The sequence below is a fragment of the Callionymus lyra genome, chromosome 17 (assembly GCF_982586985.1).
Source record: "Callionymus lyra chromosome 17, fCalLyr1.hap1.1, whole genome shotgun sequence".
Lineage (NCBI taxonomy): Eukaryota > Metazoa > Chordata > Actinopteri > Syngnathiformes > Callionymidae > Callionymus > Callionymus lyra.
Window position 1 is genome coordinate 3,810,176 of NC_141834.1, and position 26,032 is coordinate 3,836,207.

The following is a 26,032-nucleotide window of genomic DNA, read 5'->3' on the forward strand; positions in this document are numbered from 1 at the left end:
GCTATAACCACAGTATGCAGACACATGTCCTCAGAGAGCTCATTTATTTTAGCCATGGTTGTCTCCAAACCGACTCAGGAGAGGTGCTGTTTTTCACCTATTGAGTTGATTCAAACAGCTGTTCCCAATGAATATGAGAAATGAGGGAGCTTTAGAACACGTTGGACTGTTTGGAATGCTATTGAACTTTGGATTTTCCTGTAGACTGTGACAGTGTGTGGAAGGTATGAATCATTTTGTCATATCTTGGAAAGCTGGGAATTTTCCCTAATGATGCTTCTTGCACATGGTCTTTTTATCTTTGGGAATATGTATATATTATTTAATTATTTGAGATTGACTGAATATGTGTGATTGACAAGTGCTGATTTTTATAGTGTATGTATGACGTGTACATACACATACACGTTACCTCAGATGACATCCAGTGGCGCTCGTCACACCTGAGTTCATCACCTCTGACCTGTTGCCACACTTCTGTCACGTCCACTCACGCTCAGCTGCTGTCACAGGTGCGTGGGGTCACCTGGTTTAACCGTATCAGGTGTCGTGCCAAGAAGCTGCTTTGGCACCAGATAACATCCTCTCACATAAAGAAGCTGCACACTGACCCTCAGCGTTACAACTCAACCACTTTCACTTAAACCTGATTCATCGAACGTCTTACAAAACCAGGTGTCCATTTGCTGCGGACGATTTACCGCAGGTTGACGATGACTGACCCTTTTTATGGTCGGCTTTTATTTGGTTGATCTTTTTTACAATCTGAAACATTGCCTCCCTCGCTCTCATATGTCTCACATCCCTGGGAATGGAAGGTCATTCCAGAATAAATCACCTCCAGCTCTGCAACTTCTCAAGTTTGCTCAGACTCCCCGAGACTCTCTTTTGTTTTTGGTAATTATTCTAAATGTTTATTCCCCAAAAACAGGATGCAAAACATTCCGACTTCAAAAGCTACAAATGCTACAAAAAGACGCCGCACTTCCATTTTTCCTCGCATGTCAGAGTGCGAGCCAGTGATGGGAGCGTCGACGGCAGCGTGATGAAACCAGATTCAAGAAGCAGCGATTATTCAACTGAGTGGAGAGCTAATGAAAACTCACAACACATCTTTTATTTAGTGTATCTGTCAGCGGGCGCAGAGCTTCCTCAACACGCTTATATAACCACGCTAGCGCGAGGTGGTGATGGAAGGTCGTCGTCAGGATTCCTCCCACCGCTCCTCCGAAGATGGAGTTTCAGTTTTGACTGAGTTTTAGAGCTAAGTTAATGTCGGAGGAGAGGAATGACAACGACGACTCGACACAAATCATGGTAGTCAAGTCCTGGAGGAACTTACAGCATGGTTTTAACACCTGCTGTTTTCAACAAAAGACACTCAATTACTTAGGAATCTGCTGCCGTCTAAACTACATTTACATCTGTCGACAAAGTGTTTTTTGACGACCTACAAATATGTTTCTCTCAGGTTTGCTCTCAATAGAAGCCAAGGTACAATCTTTGTTTCTAATCTAAAACAATGGCCACTTTTTCAATCACAATATCAACATTTATTTGGATTCCGAGCCAATAAACCAACCGGCAGGCCCTTAGTTGGAAACAGTGCTGCAGGGCAGTGTTCCCCAAGGACCAGTACCCGTCCATGAGACATTTGACTAATCTTTTGGAAAAGGTGTTAGCGTCTCCAGAGAACTTGTGAACTCTAACTCTGGAGTTTGCAGCAGTTACTGTTCGAGACTGAACCGTTTCATCAGCATCAGAGCAACATCGTTATATCTGACACACAGTTTAGATGTTACTGCTTCTGATAACATGTCAGACACACACAATTCTACTGACTCAACACTTACATCAGGAGTCGTCTCCAGACCCGACCAATTATCTCGGAGCGTCAAGCTCAAGCTTACCCGAGGCTGGTAGCGATGAAGGAGACTGAAACATTTTGTATGTGTGACAAGACCCACCGAAAATAAATACACAAGTAAGATTTGATGAACAACAAAGAGAAATTGTTGGTCAAGTCTTTTACAACTACTGTCTTTTAGCTCAGCTCATGACTGAAGACTGATGATGAGGTGGAACTGAGAGAATTAACCAAATCCCTAAACAAACATTTGAATGTTTTTGTTTTTGTGTCCACCTCAGCAAAAGCTCGCTGCTGTCACTTCTCAAGCAGGCCCGGGCTACACACAAGCACACAAACACACCCACTCTCGGATTAACACAGACACACAACTGTGAGTCTCACAACGAGCCCTCGTTTGTATCCCGCTCTCCACTGATGTATTCACTCCACCGTCGCCCACATTCCATTTCACAGCAATTTCACGAGCGGCTTCATTCTCCGGGATCCTCCGTGTGGAGGGTTTGGGGTCCCAGATAAGGAGCAACAAGTGGGAGTCGAACAGGAAAAATGCCTCCTAAAGTGATATTGTGCATGGAGAAGGGTCTGCTAACGGACTCACACGGCCACACATACGAGCGGCTACTACACACACTGAGCTCGATGTTGCGTCAGCGAGTTCTGCAGCAGAAGTCTTCGAGGAAGATGATGATGAAGAGTGTGTTTCTTTAGCTTGACAACCAAAAGTTGATACTTGAAATCTCAAGGATGATCACTGAGGACTCACCGTGACTGTTGCAGCGCAACGTCTCCACCAGACGGTTGTCCTGATCGTAACACACCATGGCCTGGTACCGGTACCCCTGCCCGCACTCCTTGATATCCCCCTGGACCTTCAGGCCCAGCGTGCTCTCCACCCGCCCGGCCTCCGGAAGGATGCAGTCGGACCAGTTGCCCACGGGCTGAGCATTGTACTTGTCGCAGGGACAGTACTGAGTCTCGCTGAGCGGGTACATCTGGGTGTTCTTGCATTTGTCCTTCTTCTTACTACGACCTGGGGAGGGAGACACGTTCTGAAAGTTGTAGATACCTGTAGATACCTGTAGATACCTGTAGATACATGTAGACCTGGGGCCACATGTATTTTGTTTTCATTTCTATTATTAACTTCTTGTCTCTAAATATGACCATATGGTTCTGTCTTAGTATTAACAAATAATAATAATATGATTACATCCATATCAAAATGTATCTGGAAAAAAGTGATTTATATCAGAATTTTTAAAGATAATAACACAATTTTACCTTTTTATATGCTTTATTTGTCTGACAGCAGCCGCTGTATCCACTGTGGCCCCTGAGGAAATGCAATTGCCCACAACTAATGTAGATGTATTTATTTAGCATTATTAATGCACATGTTTTCTATAATATATATTTTCGTTTTTAACAGATTTTTCCATTTTCTATAAAGATCATCACAGCTTTTACACTAATTGTCTTATTTAGTTGAATAAAGTTTTTTTTTTGTGATGTCGCTATACGAGTGAGGGTTTTTTATTCTTGGTCAATTGTGTTATTATTATCCTCTAAAGTTATCGTCAGTGAAGATACAAAGGGCTGATTCATGTTTCATCTGTGCTGAGTCACCTCTCTGAAAAGTTCAGTTCACCTCTGGCGTGTTGCCAAACCCGTCGCCGCTCCCCGAGCCGACTCACTCACCAATCAGAGCCCTCTTCCTGGTGCGGACCCCCACGCAGTCGGCCGTGCAGGACGAGAACTTGGACCAGTTAGTGAGTTGGCAGTCGTCCTGGCATGGGAGCTGGCAGCGCTGCGTGATGGGGGGCATGGTCTTGGCAAACTTCAGACACTCGCTGATGTCGGCCTGAGTCCCGTCCAGCTGGCGACACGACACGGCTGGAAGACGGACAGGAAGTCAGAACACCACGTTAGAGAGCCATTATGAAGAAGCGGCTTGTAAATAAACGTCTCACACTTTTATTCACGACTAATTAAAGCTTCCTCTCTGGAACATCTCCACAACTTTTTCATAAAACTCTATTGTGTGTCAGAAGTTTACTTGTGTTGTTTGTTTCAGCTTTTGTGTTTTGAATGACATGCATCAGTTTATAGGCTGTTGTGACAAGACGGGACTGACAAGACACAGGAAGGCTTGTTTATTATGTTTCCTTTTTTCCCATTTTCAAATATAAATAATACTAATAAAAAAACAAACAAAAAATTGTCTCCTTAAACAACCTTCACCACTGCATATTCATTTATGAAAGCCATTCACTTTGACCCAGATCTCAAAACAAGGAATACCACAAACACATTTGTTTTACAGCCTTAAGATAAGAGAAGGTGTAACAACAAAGAACAGTATGCCTGCCAAATCTAAAAATAAATCCAGACAGAACTTTCTAAACTTCAAACTTATTACATGTACTCCACTCGCTCTGAACAGATGATGTCTGGCTTATTTCAGTCTTAGACAAAGATGGTTCATTGTCATGCCAAATATTAATAAACAAATAATCAACTTTTTAAAATTACAAACATGTTATCTAAATATTCAAGTAAAAAATAGTCATAATGAAAATCCAAGCTGCACTTTCTCCTTTTCAACTCAGCAGACAGCTCCTGACAGCATGTGAAAAGACAACTGATCAACAATGTCAAATTTTGTGTTGTTTTGGTGTTTTTGGTAACCAATCATGTAATTGTTCAGGTTGTGTGGCCTACTGAGACCTTCTGCTGGCCGTCAAAGTGCACCAGGAAGTTTTCGATGCCTGGCAAGTTAAGCCGTGTCTGGGGGTTCGGTCTTGAGATCTGGTTCTCTAGCAGAGCAGGAGGATAAATTAAATGCGACGCATAATGCATCGCCCAGTTCTCCAAAGGTGGTCCTTGCGTATTGTTTACATCGTGTGGTGTCGGTGCATGCAAAGATTGCATCTAAACCTCCAACCATGTTTAGTTTGGTAATTGATGCGAAGTGATGCTCAGCCAATGGGCACGCATTCTGTTACACAGCACATCAAATCTATGTTATTCCCCGACTTTGGACAGTTCCGACCTTGGCCCTCTCCAGTGGTACCCGGTCCCTGTGTACACCAAGGCTCAATGGCCTTAAGGACACTGGAGGGTGAGGAAGTGCCTTGACTCCAACTCCTGTTCTTTCTCTGCTCTTCTGTAACAATCCCTGGTTAATGGTTTTAGATGCGTTTAAGATTTGTTGTCTTTTCCGGAGGCCTACTTGCTTACACCCTCCTGCCCTAGGACATTCTGTTGGTACTGGATTTCTGTATCTCTCTAACGCTCTAGGTATTCCAACCGCAGCCTCACGTGGACCCGGACCAGGTGCTCAGATGCCCCCATTATTGATCTGTCACGACAGATGACGGCTGGGTGAGGTGGTCTCCAGCCACTGAAGGAGTTATAGTAAGTTAGTAAGCAATTTTTATTTGTATAGCGCTTTTCCAGACCAGGGTCACAAAGCGCTTAAACAATCAAAACAATATTCTATAAAGTATATACTTTAAAGGTCAAGATAAAACTGATAACACAACAGGAGTTCCAGAAAATCAAGGAAAAGCCTGAACAAATAAAAACATCTTAAGATCTTTCTTGAAGGAGTCAGTAGACTCCATAAAGCGCAAAGAGAGAGGAAGATTATGCCATCAACCAGGCCGTCAGGTGGTTCTTCCACCTGCATTGTAGGTGCTACAGTGACCCTTCTGCTGGTTGTTGTGGGCTGAGGACATCTGCACGGCGAGCCTTGACCTTGTGGCGGGGTCAGCAGTCTACATTGTCTTGCATGTTGGCTGTCCATGCCCATGAGGCTCACAGCCTCATTTAACTTGTGTCCTGAGGGTTCAGCTGGGTGGCGAGTGGATTGAGTTTTCACAGAGACGAGGCAGGGACTTGAGGATTAACCAATACAAAGATAGTTTTGAGGGGTTTGCACAATTCATAGAACCTGCATTATGTTAAAGGGTGTTACTGAATGGCTGTTTAAACAATAAATGCTAAAACTAATGTTTAAATAAAATGTGTCTTTTAACTAAAGCAGTTTATGAGTGTTTGTTGTTAACATCCTAATCCTGACGTCCTTCTCAGTAAATGCTTATTCCCAGAGGGAAACATAATTTTAGAGTCTTCAAAATTATTCTCTGATGTGAACATATGACACAAGAGAAAAGCAGAGTAAGATATAATTAATCTTTCCTGGCAACTAAATAAAATTGACCTCATTTAACTGGATTTTTTTTACTTTAACCAAAATCTTCTGGGACCATGAGCCTCATCTCAAGTCATACACCAGCACATACAGCATGGTGAGCTTGTTCTGAATGTGTAGAAATGTGGAGCAGCTCCATGATATGTGATAAACTACAGCTGTGTCAGGATGATGACAGAGATGATAATAAGGATTTAATAGACCAAGTTTTCCAGTGTTTTTCAAGTCACTGCTTATGCACATTGATATTGTCATAGCAGCATAATGTTAACGTTCCCTGCTTCCTATAGCTGTATTATATAAGCAGGAAGAAGTAAAGCTTTATTTTTTGTAAAAATGGTTCAAGATGTTTGTTTCCCTCAGGATGTGTTTTCAATTGTTTGGCTGATACATTTTAAGTGTGATATTTTAGCAGGAAAAACAAAGATGTTTCCCGTTTTACGTTAACATTTTGCAACCTTCAGTAAGATGATCACCTGGTAAACACTAGCATGGTGAGGTTGTGTAGTAAATAGTGTGTGGTAAAAAGTTGTGTGGAGAAAATTCACGTTAAATACAGTCGGAAGGCAAACAGTCACATAGAAGATCAATTGTTTCTGATAACAGTCACTTTGGAGAACAGTCATGTTGGAGAACATTCTTGTTGAAGAACAGTCGCGTTGTAAAACAGTCACATTGGAGAACAGTCATGTTGGAGAACATTCTTGTTGAAGAACAGTCACGTTGTAGAACAGTCACATTGGAGAACAGTCATGTTGGAGAACAGTCATATTAGGGAACAGTCATGTTGAAAACACTCCTGTTGGAGAACAGTTTTGTTGAAAAACAGTCATGTTGGAGTACAGTCTTGTTGAAGAACAGTCTTGGTGAGTAACAGTCGCGTTGTAGCACAGTCACTTTGGAGAACAGTCGTATTAGGGAACACTCTTGTTGAAGAACAGTCATATTTGAGAACAGTCTTGTTGAAGAACAGTCATATTTGAGAACAGTCTTGTTGAAGAACAGTCATATTTGAGAACAGTCTCGTTAAAGAACAGCCTAGTTAAAAAACAGTCATATTGCTAGAACAGTATTGTTGAAGAACAGTCGTGTAGGAGAACAGTCTTGTTAAAGAACAGTCATATTTGAGATCAGTCTTATTGAAGTACATTCTTGTTGAAGAACAGTCTTGTAAAAGAACAGTCCCGTTGAAGAACAGTCATGTAAGAGAACAGTCACATTGAAGAACAGTCACGTTGGAGAACAGTTGCATTTTAGAGCCTTCATGTTGTTAACAGTCATGTTGTTAATAGTCATGACATGAAGTTGGGAGCGATACCTCTTGTCTGTAGTCCAGGACCACAGGACTCCTGAGCCCCGGGACGCTCTTGTCTGAGGGACCAGGGAACCAGCTGACACTTCCTCCACTTATGCGTTTTCCACCTGAATAGATTCAACATTATAGAAAGTTATTCCTCTGTCCCTGAAGTCGTGGATCTGTAGTCCTCACCTGTATCCCGGGCAGATCTTAGGGACCTCACAATCCTTCTCCTCCTCCAGAAGTTCTGGACACTCTTGTCCTCCATTGGACGGCAGCTGGATGATCATACGTTTCCTTGACTGCTTTTTCTTCTCTGGTACTCCAGCTGGAATCACATAATACCGAGTCGGAATAAGAAAATACTTTTCTTTGTACGTGTCCTAATCACATTGTTGAGGGTTCTAAAACTGTAAATGGCCAAAAAGTTCAGGAACATGGACAGTTCTTCAGTCCAACTCATGTAGACGTACACACACTTTGTTTTTACCGTTGTTTTGTTATATCTATTGAATTGTGGTTTAAATTGCTAATGAGATTTTCCTCAATTTAAAGCTTTATAAAAACTCATTTTAACATCATATCAAGTTAATTTCTATTAGTTTCAGGTTAGTGTTTCTTTTTTAATATATATATTTTTATTTACATCAATAATTTGTATCAATCTTATTCCATTTTATTCAGATTTTTTTTTTACTTTTCTCCATAGATGAAAGTTATTTTGATTATTTTTCTTTTGATGCAACAGCCCTTCTCAACCTAGCAATCAGTCCCTCAAATCACTAGAAAAGGGTGTGATTTTAGCCCAGCTACTCGGGCGAGAGGCAGGTATGATAAACAATTTAAAGTAAAAAATGTATCAATTTTTCTGATCATGGTTGCAATCACTTGTCATGTTGAGACGTGCAAAGACACATTAACGATGACAATTTTACAAATATTAAAACACGTGTTTGCAGTTAAAATAGTAAATTCATATTTTTTTCAGTTTGAGTCTAATTGATAAGGACATGATCATTTTATAACGCATGTTTTTATCAGCTATTTCATGCAATTCAGAAAATTTGCAGGAATTATAAGCTTGTTTTTAGAATATAACGAACAAATGTCTCAAATTATATTATTTATTTATTATTATTACTTAAGTTTAGTGATTTGTAGATTTATTCTTGTGTAAACATCATCTTAAGATGTGTCAAACAAGTCTGTGATTATCTGTGTACTCTGTGTATGTTAATAAAATTGTATGTAAAATATAAACTTTTTCATGCATGTTTTCTTGTTTTTTCTGATCGTTTATTTAATAGATTTAATACGTGAGCCCAGTCCCCTCAGGGGCATCTCATAGGTTTGCCACCTATTTACTGATGGACCACGAGGCCTTGCAGACGTACCTGCATCACAGGAGACCGGGCAGAGAGTCCACTCGCTGAAGGGGGTCACGATGCAGTCCTTCTTGCAGGGCAGCTGACAGGATTGGACCGCGCTGGGTCGAGGGCCGTCCGGGCACCTGAGGTCACATGACATTAAACATTTTTCACCATCGTATTAGCGGACACGCCGTCTCCACCGTGCCTGCACTCTCTTCTTCGACTTCTTCATCTACATTGATTTACAAAACAACATAAAGTCAACATGTTCGTTGTCTATTACTCGTCGAATCAGGTGAATTGGAGTTCAGCTGATCAAGACTTGGTTCACGAGGCATGTACCAACAGTGGAAACCCACTCGGCACCAGAGATCCAAGACACTGCTGTGGTTCCGTCTCTGCTGGAGGGTTAAACACTCGTTAGAGCGCGAGCTCCGTGCAGCTCTGTGTCATTAGCGAAGCGGGTTCGTCACAGGGAAACTGCGCCAGTCAACACAAGAGGAGATTTATTTTTAATAGTGGAAGTAAATCCTCTCTGGAGCAGAACAAATCCTGCGGCTCCTTCACTCTCGGAGAAGACCGGGGAAACAAAAGTGAAGCAGCGGGAATGTCGGGCGGGACTCATTTACATTTTTAGCATCAGGCGACTGATGTTCGGGGAGAGAGCGAACAGGTGTTTAGCTCGAGGGCACTTCAGCTCCACTGCTGGTTTCTAAACTTGATCCTTTAATTTGAACGTTAAGCTGTTTTGATCAAGACGGTTCTGTTACAGTAGGATCTGAACACTAACTCATGAGTCACAGTTCTTAATGGATACTTAAGGACTTCCCTACACTCTTCAACATGAGTCATAATCGCCTGTAGTTACAAAAAATAATAATCTGTCAGACACAGATAATGTTGTGGCTGAATATTAGGATGAACTGATGTCATTCAAAGGGAACGATTTGCACGGTGATACTCCTGTGTTGGTTCTCTGTTGTTCAGACATCACAGGGATCAGTTGATCTGTGTGTCAGATCGTGTCAGGAAAGCTGGGATTGAACCTTTGACCCTGCGGCTCCTCCCACTCTACACGCTCTCTGTGGTGAAACATGGTGAGGTGCAGACAAGACGAGCGTCTCTCTCATCACTGAAGACACCACTCCTGCTGAGTTCTTGTTATTGTTTTTGCACCTCTTCCTCTTCTACCTCACGTCTCTCTGGACTAAACCTGTTCTTTCATTTTTGGGCTCACGACTCTCTTATAGTGTCAAAAAGTTTCTGACCTTCTTTAAGTCCATGAAGGCATCTTAAAAGGAAAATGAAATATTAAAAAATAGTTACAAGGCTTATGTATTTTTCCATTTAAAAAATGTTTTTGTTTGTTTTGTTTATGAAACACAGGGAATGCTGTATACTTCAGCTAGTCTCGTTGAATATGTCATGTGATCATCTGGTGTGTCATATGCAGTGTTGGGAGTAATGCATTATTAAGTAACAGGTTTTGCTAACTTCATTATTTTTTCCAGTAATGAGTGTCGTAACTTATTATGTTGTCAAAAACCATAACGTGTTAATCATTACATCACACTTGGAGACCTTCACCAGCAGATTATTCCTCATAAGAGGCTTATTTGTTTATACACAATGATAAATAGATATAAGTTTATGTTATTACTCTTTTAAATTAAATCAACAATGAATGCGTGGATGAGATAAACACAGGAAGAAACACATATCTGTAATTTCTTTGCAACTCATTCATATAAATGATGCATTCAATGACAATGGGATTGCTGGGGTGCGTTCAAGAACGTATTCAATTTTAAAACTAAACGTCAAACACTATAAACGAACACTGTATCACTTTAATGAAAATAGTAACACACAATTAAACATTGATTTTCACATTTCAGAAAGATTTTTATGATTACATTGTTGGTTTAAGTTTTGTATTGTTTGTTATTTTTCTTTAAAGGTTTTAATGTTTTTTATTACAATGTTTTTAGATAGTTTTTATTCAATAGGTTATAAGCCACAAGAATTATGATCGGTGCAGCTCTAACTGATTTCATTATATTGTTTAATTCATGTATTGTTAAAGTTGACTTTATTCTTCTTACGAAATAGTTACTTTCCCATTGTAATAGTTACTAACTAAGTAACTTAAGGTAACTGGCTTACTTTTGAAAGAAGTTAAATATACTATTTTTAAGTAACTTACCCAACACTGGTCAAGTGATCGTTGTGTGTGTCATGGAGTCTATTATGATCTCGACATCTTTCCGTAAGAAACTGAAATATGAACTGAAATATGCTTCACTCTTCCCTCTGAATATATTCAGGCTCCACTAATGAACTCTTTTATCCGAATGTAGATGATTAAAATAAAATTATGTTCGCTCTTCCACACACTGAAATGAGGTCACGAGTCGGAGAAAGAAAGTGTGAGGAGAATATCTCGGGCGTTCACAGGGAGGTGAAATCTCGACTGTGCTCCATGTGATGCATTTTTCATGATCTGTATGTTTTGTCTTTGCTCGGATTTCACCCTCCGTTCTGCTCAATTTGTTCCACTTTCACCCGTCACATCGATTTAAGATAAATGTTTGGCTCTGCAGCATCCGGGGTTAATATTTTAACTGCTTCCTGTTAAACACTTGTGAACATTCTCACGACCTTGACTGAGTTATTTAAAGTCTTTTGTTTCTCTCATGAATAGCTTGTTGCTGAGTGACTTCTGAGTCCTACAGCAGCGGGGAGAGTCAAACACAGCCTGTGTGAGGTTGTGACGCTGGTAGCTAAAAGAGGGCTCTCCACGGCTCACTATTATACAGTATGTCTGGAAATAGGCAGTGACACCTACACACTGTGTGTCCCTGGCTCAACATATTGTTCTGGTACTAACATGAATGACTTCTAAACACTAAAGCGGGTCCTTCTGACTCAAATAACAAAGTATTTGAGTCATTGAGAAATAAATATTGATGACTCAAGTTCAGCAAAAGTCATCTTAACCGAGCTGATGGTTAAACTGAAACAGTTTGCGTGTTGCTATGGCAACGGCAGTGGCCCTGCAGGGTGAGATGCGGGTGGCATACATGGAGAAACAAGTGAGCTCAGGTGTGTGTCACACAAATGAGTTTAGGATCCCCCCCCCCCCACATATGCAGATGCCCCCCGTCTCACGTACGGATTCCTCGCCGCCGTCTTCAGCAGCCCCGCGGCAGACAAGCGTGCACACGTGCAAACAAAACACACGCACACGTAGACAGACGCTGTCAAAGCTGCTTGAAATGGGAAACACAGCAGAGACAAATATGTCAGCGCCTCGGGGTCGTATCTCCGACGGTGTGAGGCGAGAACATCAGCGGCTGCTTATTGATTCTGACAGTCCGAGCGAGCGAGAGGGACGATGTTGACGACTAAATCAAAGCCAGTCAATCACCCCGCTGCGTTTCCTGGTACATGGGCACTTCCTGTTTGCTCTGTGACCTTGATGCTGCAGGACCACCAGCTGCTTTTTCCGCCGATACCGGATTCAGTGATTCGCAGGAACATGGACAAAATCACATTATGAAATCGGTGGAAAAATCCATAAGAAGAGAAGAGATGCAGAGACACGAAGATCACCAGAGTGGCAGCAGGTTGGCGGCCACCCTGACACGGCCATGTTTGTTTGGTGACTCCTAAAACCGCTAACTTTAATTCTCGCCACTCATCCCTCTCTCCATCTGCTTATTTTCAAAACATGCAGCGACAGCGGATTAGTCACCGCTTTGATGTCCCGCATTGACATGACGGCTAATTCACAGACACACTGTCTTTGACGTTGACGTATCTGTGTGTGTGTGTGTGTGTTAGCACACAATCGTCAATTTATTTATATTGACCCTGCTAGCATCAAGCTACATAATGCTGTTATCACTTCCGGTTACTTTTAAGAAAGGGTATTTAAATAGACTTATAATGTGAGCGATGCCTAGTGTGTGGAGGATGTTAAATCTTGTCAAAACAATGAGAGACTCAGTCCAAGTTTAAAAATGTTAAACTTGGTTGACCAATCGGAGTCCAGAGATGTTTTTAGAGAGGGAAAATCCAACAAGAAGATGAAGAAAAATGCTATGAAAGTCAGTCCAAGTCTGTTTTTTCTAATACTAAACATCCGCCATTTTGACTCTGCACTGACAAAAGACACACCCCTCAGCTAATTCACTTACTTTTTCAGAACCTGAGAGATAACTTTGTCGCCCAAAACAAATAAGCACTTTGGCGTGAGTCGGCGTGTGAATTCTCCATTAGAAGCACATGACTCAACTATTTAAAGGTCGGTTTTGACCGCAGCTTGTGTTTGACTGCTTAGTTAGGTTTCGGGACTTGAACGCTAGTTTTGTACGTAAATAATGAATCACACACGTTACAAGCGATGAACACGGTTGACCATCAATAACTGACCAGCTTGTGTGGCGTGAGAAGTGTGCAGTGGTCAGCAAACGTCAAGGGCGAAAACATTCTGCCGAGTGATGGTTAATGTTAAATATTATTATGAGTTTTAGCACATAGTTCATCATCTCTAAGTACCAAACGCTCCTGTGTGAGCGTGGTTAATGAAGTGTGACGCTCTGATGCTTTAGTGTGTGTGTGTTTATCTGTGTGTTTCTCATCTTCACTTTTATTCAAGGATAAAATCTGCACTTGTTTCCTTTTACGCAGCCAAATATTGATTCTAAAAGACGAGGTGGCGGCTGCTCTTATAAATCTGAGCGACTTTATGAGAGGCTTTATGTAGATGTTTATACGTCTGGGCAAAGTTTCGCTTTCAGTGACTTACTCTGAGACAGACGTTCAGTATTTAGGTCCAGAGATGGAATGCTGGTAAGTTGTGTGATTCAGGTTCTCTTCCAGATGTACCTTCATCAACATGATCCACAGTCACTCACTTGTTCAGTTTTTAAATTCATGCAACAAAGGTCACGCATGTGTGAGATTCCGTCCATCAAACTTATTTCTGTCCGACACAGATATTCTGTCTGGAAAAGAGACTCAACAAGTCCACGATTCCCACTTTATACCTAGAAATCAAGTGACTCACTCAGCTCTACGATTCACTTATTGTCTCTCGACCACCTTTGCCTGCTGGATCCAAGATGGCGGGCAGAAGTACGACTGGGATAGTGGCATTGATGAGTCACATTGGTTTCTTTTCGTTATGCTTCCTTCAAACACTCGAGGGTTCCGCAAAGGTTTGGTGATCCACGAGCTAATTGGACCTTCTGCGGCGGACAAACACGGCTAATTGGCAATCAATCTTTAGCCGTCATCCTGAGTGAAAAGTAATTTCCCACCAAGTTATTAAGTTCATCTGTGTGTGCTTGCGTTTGTGTGTGTGTGTGTGTGTGTGTGTGTGTGTGTGTGTGTGTGTGAGAGAGAGCTCACTAAGCGTGTGGCTGAAACGAAAAGTTTTCCACGGACACCCGAGGACAAAGATTTAACAGAAGTCCACAAACCACCTCATCGACGGGAGACGCTAGAGGACCGGATTCTCTTTGACTTTCATCTTTTATTTTTCTCTGCGGACTCGTGACTATGCAACATCAATCTGCCGCTACGTTTGCCTCGGGGCAGTAGCCGACAATATACGGCATTATTTCGGATTTTTGACGATTCAGCTGTCAAAGTCTGTCGGGGTCAAGGTCGGGTAGAAAGACTGCAGCGTGTGTGTGCACTACATATTAGTCAAAGTCCAATCAAAGTCAATCTTATAATCCTAGAAATCCATCTGTCCTAGGAGGCCAAGAAAGAGCTGAGCCAAAAGACAAACTCCATGGACCCGCGGGTTACGATATGTTACATGTCAAACCACTTGCCTGAAGTGGTTATTCCTGAGTGAGGCTACTGTGACTCACTGATTCTTATTCTTAAACACTTGTTTGTGTATATTATTTTTGCTGGAGGCTGGTCTTCGGTCAGTGGAGAGTCAAAATGGAAGATGTAACCTTATTGAATGCCGAAGAATCAAATGGTAAAATCTTGTCTATTATTGGTTAACCAAGGTCTTATTTAATACTTGACTGTTTGTTACTGAAGATTTGGGTCCCAACCCTGTCACATCCCTCGCCCTGATATTGTTGCAGTACAAACAGTTGGCGATACTTTGCCTTGATTCATCAATCACTTCAACTGAACACAGTATGACACGTCCTCTCTGGGGTTCTTCGCTGTAATTGAGAGACTTCATTTGTAAACACTTCAGTTTATTCCCAAACACGAGTTCATCAACCCCGCTGCTTACTGCGGGCGCTGCAACTTGACTTCAGTTCCTGAAATGTTTCTCAGCATTAAGCAGAGGAAACAAATCAATTACTCAACATCTACCTCCGGTCCAGCACCCGCCTGCTGCCTCTGAACAAACATATCCTGGACTAGAAGTGGATAACGTGCGGGTCAGCAGCAGGACCCGCTCGCTGCAGCTGGACATTAATCTTGGTTTTATCTTCCGCTGTCCGCTGTGATTCAGAACCGCTAGAACAGCGCACTGTCTGACCCCTCTTTGGTTAATGGATGTCCCCGTCACTGATAAGAACATTGAATCTAAGGATGCTAACGCTAGCTCTACTAAAAAAGCCTTGGACAGAACCAACGCTCTGCGCAAACAAGTTTAAGGATTCAATGTGTGACGTGACAAGTGAGTCCCTTAACTTCGATCTTTGCTAGACATGACGGCGATGTATAGAAACTTTGTTTCACACATATGAGCCCCCCTGCAGTGAGTTGCTTTAGTGTTGGTAAAGAGGACTCAGAACTCTGTAGCGACAATTCTGACCCGCTCTGGTAGAAGAACTCACATTTTGCTGATCCTTAAATCTCTTCACTGGCTGCCTGTTTCTTTCAGGATCAACTTTAAAATTCTGGTTCTTACTTTCAGATCTATTCATGGTCAGGCTCCTCCTTACATCAGTGATCTGATCCAGACTTACAGCCCAGCTCGGGCTCTGAGGTCTGTGGATCAGAATTTACTGATGGTTCCTGAACACGGTCAAGGACCAGAGGAGAGAAATCCTTCCAGGCTGTTGCTCCTAAGCTTTGAAACGATCTTCCTCTCCCTCTGTGTTTGATGGATCTACTGACTCAGAAACAAGAAACATCTTAAGACATTTTTATTCGTGCAGGCTTTTCCCTGATTTTCTGAGTCTCCTGTGTTTGTCTCAATGTTGTCTTGATCTTATTAGTATATATTTTATTGGGTATTGTTTTGATTGTTTAAGCGCTTTGTGACCCCGGTCTATAAAAGCGCTCTACAAATATAAATTACTTACTTACTTACTAATACACCTAGTTAAGTCCATGAAAATGTCCGTAACAATGGGAATGACTCACAGTTGATGGAGTCCCACACAGGTAGGTTCTGCCACCCAAGTGTTTTCGTCACAACACTTAATACAACGTAATAAAAACGATGAAGGAAACCTGTTGCTGTAACTGTTTCAATCACCATGATTTCTAACTTCACTTCAAGAACATCCTCCGTCATGGACTCCCATCAGGCAGCACGTCTGTCATCAGCCCGCTGATAATTGCCCTGAAGTATCAATTCTTTAATTACCCTCATTATCATCAGTGAGGAGTTATCAGAGCGTCATTACCACTGCAGCAACACAAGATTTATTCCTCCTCGCTCGGCTGTGAGGAGGAGATATGCGCGAGGAGTCATGTCGCGCTGCCATCTTGCTCGGCATCTCCCTGATTTCAGGGTTTGACTTGACGTCTCATCGCTCTCGTTACTGAGAGCCTTGTTTTTCCGATCCATACTTTTTGACTCTTCTTTGTGACTCATCTCTGTGACGTAGAGTGACTCATCTTGTGTGTTGAGTCACCGGATTTTTTTTTGACTCAACGGCTCCACAAGTCCACATGAACTGAAGGAAATACTAGTTTGGTGTTTGATCATTTCCTTTGGTTAAGCAGTAAATTAATTTTGAGTCATGCTAATGGTTTCATTTTTTCAGGTCATAGTGAACCTAATGATTTTCATAGTTGCATCAATGATGTCCATCTGACCAGACGTGAGCAGCCAAACAACCAGTGGCGGGCTGTCAGGGCCAGCAAGGCCTTCTCTGCTGGCCTAAACATTATCAATTTATTACAAAAATAAAAAAGTTTTTTTTTAATTGTTTATTTTCATAAATATGTATTACATTTTTCCTCATAGTCTTTTCTCTTCATTTCATAGCTTTCCTCTTGCTTGCGCAAGTTGCACACCGCTTCCAGGATTGCAATGCAGAGCGTGTGTGTTGTGGCCATGGAAACCACACAGACTGTAGTGGGAGTGATATTTTGATATAATACACTGATGTTCATTTGATGATGATCTAAAAGTGTTATTGACCTATAACTGTACACCCACTGAAGGCCTATGTGTGGAATGCACGGCCCGCCACTGCAAACAACCCAAGTAATTTTTGACATTCTTGACTGAAATGACCTTCTGACTCACTGATGAGCTTCTCCTAAAGTCAGGTTTGTCCAAAATCAAGTGAGTTGGACTTGATTGAAGACTGCTCAGATCCAATCAAATCACATAATCACCAGCTTAGCAGAAGTAAAACAGGAAGTGGGTAAACAGGGTTGTTTTTTTTTTTGACAAGCTGACTCGTTTACTGTCGACTCTCGGTTGTTCACGCAAACAATCTTACTTCTTTGGCGGGACTTGTCCCACGTTGACACGGACGCAGATGACTTTTCGGGTCTGCATGCCCGTGGAGCAGGTTCCAGGTCCGCTGCTGACGGGCCGAACCCCTGTGGACGTGTTCAGGGAAGTGGTGGACGGGTCGTCGCTGCAAAGCCCCCATGGACCGGTTTGCCAGTGGTAGACGGTGCAGGCGTGCTCGTTGCAGTTCCGTACCTCCTGCAGGACGCTGCTGTTCGGGCACATGGCGCCACCTGTTGGCAGAGGAAAGTGAGAACGTACAAATGATACTTAATTATTTACATCAGAGTTTTCAAAAGTACGGATGGGATATTGCAATATGCTCTCATTCCTAATCAATAATTAATAAACTGACAGAAAATATCAATATTGTATTACAACAAACATAATGGATTAACCCCAATGTCACTGTCAGTACCTAATCCCTCCATCATAATAATCTCTATCAGAAACTGCTGTCCTGGTTCAAATAAGATTCATGTTCATGCACTTTAATATGTCCAGCTGTGCAGTCTTTATTCGTTTATAAATCGTAAAAGAGTTTTGGAATAAATTGACAAGATATATTTCTTTTTTATAGGTATTTTTATATATATCTTGAAATATTGTGATGTAATTTTGTGCAATATATTGAATATTGCAAATATGTATCATATCATGGGCCAAATATCGCCACAGTATTGAATGGTGAGTTACCTGTATTGTCGCACCTCTGGTCAGAAAGTACAAAAAGTTCTATTTAATACCTTCAGACTTATCGTTTTCCTTGTCACTTGCTGATTGATGTACGATACCAAACCGCCATCTAAATTCTTGAAAAATGATTATGCATAGCATTTTCTAACGACGACGTACCCAAGATACAAATAACCTTAAAGTGCAACTAATGTGCAAACTGACTCACTCACGTTTCAAATCTTGAAGATGCATTAGTCCCTCATCATGACGATATATTGTAGTAATTACTTTATAAAATCCCGTCTGAAATCTCAGCGAACGAGAGGTTATGAGAGCAGATCCCATCATGATGTAATAATGGGTTTCACTCCTCCCGGAGCCTCGAAGAACATCCTGCCTATTTCTTTATTCACAAGTCCCTTGGAGGTTAAGACCTTCAGGATTGATGAAGCAGTGTGACAAACCTCAATGTTTGACCAATCACAGCAGAGTGGGCGTGGTTTTGGCAAACAAGATAGACAAACAAACCGTTTTCAGTGTTCAGGGTTTAAACACATTTTCCAATGTATGTATTTTAATTAAAATAGAGTTTTGTACAAACAAACACATACTGATGTGTACAATAGAGGTCCAAGATCAATTTAGGACACTATTTGTTAGGCTTTTCCTTGATTTTCTGGAACTCCTGTTGTATTATCAGTTTTATCTTGACCTTTAAAGTATATACTTTATTGAATATTGTTTTGATTGTTTAAGCGTTTTGTGACCCTGGTCTGGAAAAGTGCTATATAAATAAAAATGACTTACTTACTTAAATAAACACATTAGTTGACCTTTAACCTCTTTGTTTTTAATTATGAAAGGCATTACTTGCCTTCCCGATGTATGACGCTTGACACTTAAGACCAGGAAGGAAACTGCTGTCCACTAATCTTAACTCCGGGTTCACACGGAGTCCAGGCTCAGTAAGACTCATGATGATCCTCGATGTAGTCATTAGCTTCACTGTGCTCTCCTGTAAATACACATGGCAGCTCGGCACTAATTGGACCCACCAAAGATCTGTTATTTGTATTCCGGTCCGGCCGGTTGACTCCCCCTGTGGTCGGAGACCGGCGGTGACTGCAGCTCGGCTTGTGCACATGATCCATCCACTGTTCTCCCGCTGTCATCGTCACGGCTGCGTGTGTGTGACTCACTTCACTGCTCAAATGTCAGTCCAGAGTTTTCTGGGTCGATGCACCGAGCCCGAGAGCCGCTCTGGTTTTAGAGTAATTGCCGACGCTTATGGCTTTCAACGCGATTAAGTGGTATTCTGGGACTTGCAGTTCGTGCACCTGCTTTCCCAGCATGAGTTGGCAGAATTTTGGTTTTGTGAATCACAGAGCGGGAAGAGCTGCGACACGTTGGCTTCCCCCAAATAATCAGCGCAGATGTGCTTGACGTCAGAAAACCTGCTGCACCGCATCAGATCACTGAAAAACTTGAGTTTTGAATCTGTTACATTTTCTATTTCGGCTTGAGACATGTCCATCAACAGGACAACAAGCTCCTCCCACTGATTGCTGATTGGACACAAGTTAAAACTTAACTCACAGAATCAACATCTGTATGTTTTTGGACTGTGGGAGGAAACCAGACTGCCCAGGAAAAGCCCAAGTCACATTCGGAGAACATAAAAACTCACAGGTTCCCCCAACCCCCTAACTGGGAAGCGAACTTGCACACTTTCTATGTATTAGTTTATTTTTATTAAAACATTTGACCGAGCACACAAGTTCAAACGTCTATTCTATAACACTATACAAGGTTCTCTAAATCTACACCAGTGGTTCTCAACGGCTTTACATAGCGCCACACATAAATGACTATGAATAACTCTGGGCTTCGTATGGTTAAATATATATATTTTAAATTTGAAGTTTAAATGTCACTTAAAACAAAACATAAATGTTATTTTCAGTGTATAATTAAATAAAAGACAATTGTTCTTTTAATCCCCTTGTGTGTCTCTAACCACCAGTGGAGAATCACTGCTACAATATTGACCACACACACACACACACACACACACACACACACACACACACACACACACACACACACACACACACACACACACACACACACACACACACACACACACAGACAGTCTAACTACCGTGAGGTCCAGAAAAACAGTTACCGAAGAGTTCAGGGAACTTTGGCACTCGTGAAAGACCTTGAGATGTAAACAGGGAAAATATTAAAGATATTTGACTGATACAGTTTGTCACTTGGCTACGACTGTAACGACAACCTGTGTGCACACATTAAGCCTTCTACACACGGACACACAACCGTATTCCTACTCTACAGCTCATGACGAGACACGGAGGATGAGCTACGCTACAGTTTACCCTCCATCACCGTGATCCACGCCACCACCATCGCTGTGACTGAGAGAACCAGCAGAATCAAGCATCAGCGCCGCAGAGTGTGATCATGTGACCTCGTGCGACGACCAATCACGAACCTTCGCCGGCGTTGTAGGCCAGGATGGAGCGGGTCCTCATCTGCTTCCCCTCCATGGTTTTACTGGAGCAGGTCTGGGAGCAAGTGGACCAGGAAGTCCAGTCGCTGAGCACACAGTCCCTTGAGCAAGGCACCTCGCAGGGAACTGGCTCCTGAGCAGCAGCGGAGGAGCAGAGGTTCGATTCCGCCGTCGCTCCTGAGGAACAGACAATGTCGCACAATCATGAAACATTAGACAAACACACTCATGTGTCAAACTAATTTTGAACACAGTGACGCAGTGGTTATCGCCTAACAGAAACTGACTTCCTGTTCAGGCGGACCCCTGCCTATCGCCCGAACACACTGGGATAGGCCGGAGCCTCCCCTGCAACTTCCCTCAGGGAACTAGCCGTAGAGAATTGTACAAAGGAGCTGGTTTTAAATCCACCAATGACTTTGCTCACATCTACTTGCCGGAGGGATTTATTAGTCCTTCAAACGTCGGACGGGGAATCGACCGCAGACGTTCAGTGAAGTTGGAAACTTGAGACTGAGAGAAAGTGGCGACTCCATCTCCCGTTGATTGATCCCGGCACATCCCCCCCCTCCTCTGATGGAAATTGATTTCTTTCTATGTGAGTTTTTTCGCCTCAGACTTTTTTTTCGTGGGTTGTGTATTCGTGCTGTCGTGTCCCGGCCATAAAGGCCACGCGGTCCAGCGCCAGACGGCCGGTCGATACAAATGTTATTGAAAGTGGATATTGACGTCCCTTCCCCACACCCTTCTCTGGTGACTACCTGCCCGCCGTGAGTCAAGGAATGATCGCCGGTTTCACCTCCTCTGCTGCCGTTTACACCTTGATAATTGACTTTGGCACATTTCCCCAGAATGTTCTTTTACCCGTTATTGTGCTTCTTGAGTGAGTTCTTAGGTGCTGTGTCAGCAAGAATCCTGAGACTAATACTGAACCTTGTTTTTTATCCATTTGTGAATGATTTAGTAAATGTTCTCAGACAAATGTGAGTCTGGACCAGCGAAGTGCTTCGACCCGCGGGTGTCTCCAGGACGAGGACGATGGGTAAGTGGATCCCCTTGTGTCTGCAGGTGGTTAATAAAACATGGGTCGGCGTGTAGAACCATGTGACGCTCCTGCTGCCACTCGAGACTCCATCTGTCCGCGGTCAGACGGGAATTATATCTTTAATGCCGATGGAACATTAGTGGTTTATGTGGACATCTCTAGAGAGGTTACCATATTAGTTGGTAAAAAAATCTTTCTAGCTTATCACATGACTATCAAGATTCTTTTCATCTTTTACACATATTCTATCCGTCCCCATAGCAACACGATCTTAGTTCCCCGCCTACAGTGGCACTGCCCTCATCCCTGTGCTGCACCACCCTCACATGACACTTTGTGAGTTACAGAAGATATAAAATAAATTTTAAAAGTAAAATGTAACCACGAGGGAAATAAAAAATGGGTAAACTACTCCGAATTTGTATTTCATGGTTTTTCCGTGCGATAGTGAGAAAGTGTGAACCCAAAGGAGTGTTGTCATGGCAACAAGCTTGTAGGCGGGCCGGAGGTGGCGTGGACACTTCAGAACATTGTTAACGCGGGGAAGTTGGAAACATGTTTGGAGGGATAAGAGTGGCACAGACGCCCACGAACAGGTTCTCACCGTTGCTGTCAACACACTGGACCTGAGGGAGCCGTGTTCCGGGGCCGCACGGCTTCTGGTCGTCGGGCACACACGGGTCCAGACTGAGCAGCTGCCAGTTGTAGCAGGCGGGCTCGTCGCAGGGCAGCGCCTCCACCAGGTGGGGGCAGCTGGTCGGACCGCCCGTAGGCTGGTTGGTGATTTGTCGTCTCCTGAGTTTGAAACCTTGCGAAAGAGAGAAAGCAGTCGCTGTCAGCCTGGAGATGTGTCATTTTATTTGCATTACATGATCTTATCTTTTTCAAATTTGTTCTCTCTACGATCACTTTTGAGCAAAGAATGATAAAACCAATTTCCATTCATGTTGTCTATATTAGTTAGCATGTCGATAAGTAAGGCTATGAAACTGATCTGTTATCAGCCGGATTCATGTTTATGTCCAGACTCACACTGTGCTGCTCGTAGTAGCGACTGTATGTACTTTGGCAGTTTAATTGCAAATTCATTCAGCAGCTGTGTAGCCATGTTTACAGCAGAATTTATTAGTAGTAGCATATTGGCCTGTCCGAACTCCACCACGTCGAAGCCACTCAAACAGCATTCCACTTTTAGACTTTTTTTTATTGTCATTGCCCAGAAAACAAAGCAGTGAAACTGGCAACAAAATGACGTTGCTTGGCAACTGTACAAAAACACAGCAGAGTGAATGTATATATAATAGCTAAAAATGCAATATAGTATAAACAGAATAAATAACGTTTTAAATATTTAAATATTAATAAGTTAAAAATAGTGCAATATGGTATAAATAGAATAAATACATAGCCTTTTGCCAGTTTTGGATGTATTTCGTTGCTTTTACTCACTTTTAAATATCTATTAGTGGTTACTCAAGGAAAGCACATGTGTTTTTGTGTAAATTCCCATTAAATAGATTATTAACAAATAAGAACAGGACAAGATCAGCTTGCTAGTTAGCTACAAGCTACTTGGTAACAGGCACAAACATTAAATCGGTAACTTGGGAATTGGAAAAGATCAGTTTGAATGTTGTATGTTCAGTGCAAATGGTCATTTTTATATTGTATGAAATTAAATTCCATTTTCCTTTGACTCCAATTACCTAAACCCACTCCCTAGCGCTCCCTGGTGGCCCACTCAGCTAGTGGCAGTTCTACCTTTTTTGGCAGCTTGGTCCTCGCAGTTCTCGAAGGTGCAGGGGCCCCAGGCCCCCCAGGGCGACACCTCACAGTCGGTGGGACAGGCGATTTGGCACAGCTGGGATCTGTTAGGAACAGGACCCTCGCAAAGCTGGTTCTCCACCGGGCGGGAAGCTGAGTGGACGAACATAGCAAGATTTTTTTTTAAATTCAAATCTTCAAAAACCTGCGAATCTAACGTCTCTGGAGAGAGCTGACAAGAAGCTGCAATTCTCTATTGTTTTGTCCGTCACCTCCCTGTTAGCGTGTCAAGGTGATAAATTAGCAGCGATTATGCCACGCGGCTCCCCCGCTAGCGTCATATAGCACTTGGCTCTCGGCCCCGGCGAGCGAGCAGGAGCAATCGGGGGGTGCTGGAGTGATTTGGCAGAGGGCACTGCCTCCTGGTGCCATCTTGGATTCTGAAAAGACGTTTGTCGTTGCAACCGGTGTCTGAGCTCCCACCAGGAAAACAGGCATAAGGCCATTAGTGAGAGAGAGGGGGCGTCGCTGCGTGACAACCAAGGTAAATGTTACATGGGGTTTGAGACAAAAAGACGTGGTGTCACTTATCGATGCTTGATTGAATCTTCGATACAAACAGACATAACCAGACATATCATATTGTTTTCTGAGAGACGTACACGTGTATTTTTGGTCGTAAGGGAAACACTTAACTTAGTCTTGTTGAGGTGACATGTAGCTCAGTCGCTTCAAATGGAAACTAATGTGTTGATTTAAGTGTGTCTTAAAACTAATTGTCGTCCTCCATTGTATCATCAGTGTGTGTCTGTTTGTACAAAACTCTCTTTTAATTAAAAATATTTACATTAGAAAATGTTTTTTAGCCCCACCCACTGAAAACACTTTTTTTTCTGGAGATGAAATCTTGTTTAACATAACCACACCCACTCTACTGTGATTGATCAAACATTGAGGTTAATCAAACCATCAATAATCTTTGAAGTCACTACCTCCAAGGGACTCATTGTATAAACAAAGGAGGGCGTGGTTACAGCTGGCTGGAGGAGGAGTGAAGTAATTATTACATCATAATGGACTCCGCTCTCGTAACCTCTTGTTCGCCAAGATTTCAGACGGGGGAGAGCTTTATAAAGTAATAAGTTGAAAACATGGTCATGATGAGGGACTTCCTGCATCTTAGAGAGGAAGAAACATGTAAGTGAGTCAGGAGAGTTTTACATTTTTATTAGTTGACATTTAATTAAGGTTAGATTAAAGTCACATTTCCACAGAGAAATTGTTCTTTCAATTTTGTCATTCAGCAAGACTAAATATAACTATAGAATAAATACTGTTGGAGGACAAATAAGATATGAGGTAGATCTCATATCAGGTTATAATTGTTGATCAGTCAGACACAACAACACAAATCTTGTTCTTGTTTGTGTGTAAGGAAAACAAACATTCATGGACATGCTGGCAAAAGACTGGAGAGAGAAAAGGATGACACTGATGAGAAGCAAAGAGTCTCGGGGAGGGGGGGTCGGGTGAGGAAGTGAGGTGTGTGGGGATATCTAAAGACTCACCTGTGATCTGGAAGGAGACAGAGAGGAGGGGGGGGACACTAGGCTTCTGCTGTCTCTGGCTCTGACCTGCTGTGATTACAGGGAGAAGCTATTAGCTACTCACACACACACACACACACACACATGGAAGCTATCAAGCGACACACACACAGCACTAGCAGCAGGGGGCGCCGCACAGAGAATCGATCCACTGGTTTGTTTTTTACTTTTCAAATATGTTGTAGAGTGAGTAGTGTGTAGGTGTGTGTTTCACGTCAGTAGATGTCCAGATCTCTTCTCACTGTCTCTCTGTTCCCTTTAAGTCGGTCACAGAAGAAGATTGTTCATGCTAAGTCTGGTTCTGCTTCAGGTTTCTGCATGTTAAAAGGAGGTTTGTCTCACCACTATAGCTCATAGTTATTGTCTGGGACCCGTTTTTATCCTCTCGTATATAATATTATTTAAACTGTAAAGTCTCTCGAGATGACTGTTATTATCAGGCATTTGAAATAGCATTGAATTGCGTGAACTCTGCACTCTACCTCGGGAATGTCTCGTCTGTGACCGCTCTGATGGCAGAGCTGAGAATCTTCACTGACACTGATGACATCATTGTCTTTCTGATATCATCTCAGGTCCCACACGGGCGTCCCTCTTCTCCTCCAGATTAAGGTTAATCCCCGGGAGGTGGTAAACTGATTCCGAGCGTCCCGACTCGCTATCTCTAGACTCCGCAGGATGTGTGCGTGTGAGACGGCAGGTGAGCGAGGGATCGCTGGTTCCTGCTAACTTCTCCGTCCCAGTGTGTTCTGGAAGATTACCCCTGACAGCAGCAGAGGAATCCTGCACCGACAAGATAAGAACTTGTGTGTCAGCGTGTGTGTACGCGTGTGCATGTGTGTGTTTGTGCACATATGCAAATGTGTGTGATTGTGCGTGTGCATGTGTGTGTGCAGGCATGTGCAAGTGTGTGTTTGTGTTAACGTAAGTATGTATGTGTGTGGACACAAGTGTTATTTTTTG

The 26,032-nt window shown here is 42.6% G+C and overlaps 1 protein-coding gene across 1 annotated transcript in view; it reads right to left on the minus strand.

Moving 5' to 3' along the window:
* thsd7ab (thrombospondin, type I, domain containing 7Ab) overlaps window positions 1-26,032 on the minus strand; it is a 123,184-nt gene that overhangs the window by 45,644 nt on the left and 51,508 nt on the right. The window contains exons 5-14 of the mRNA XM_087778966.1: window positions 25,031-25,099; window positions 23,460-23,615; window positions 22,303-22,506; window positions 20,636-20,830; window positions 17,429-17,675; window positions 8,778-8,893; window positions 7,576-7,711; window positions 7,405-7,508; window positions 3,569-3,763; window positions 2,634-2,900 (exon numbers count right to left, since the gene is read on the minus strand). Coding sequence (XP_087635092.1) covers window positions 2,634-2,900; window positions 3,569-3,763; window positions 7,405-7,508; window positions 7,576-7,711; window positions 8,778-8,893; window positions 17,429-17,675; window positions 20,636-20,830; window positions 22,303-22,506; window positions 23,460-23,615; window positions 25,031-25,099 — 1,689 coding nt within the window. The remainder of the gene's footprint in view (window positions 1-2,633; window positions 2,901-3,568; window positions 3,764-7,404; window positions 7,509-7,575; window positions 7,712-8,777; window positions 8,894-17,428; window positions 17,676-20,635; window positions 20,831-22,302; window positions 22,507-23,459; window positions 23,616-25,030; window positions 25,100-26,032) is intronic.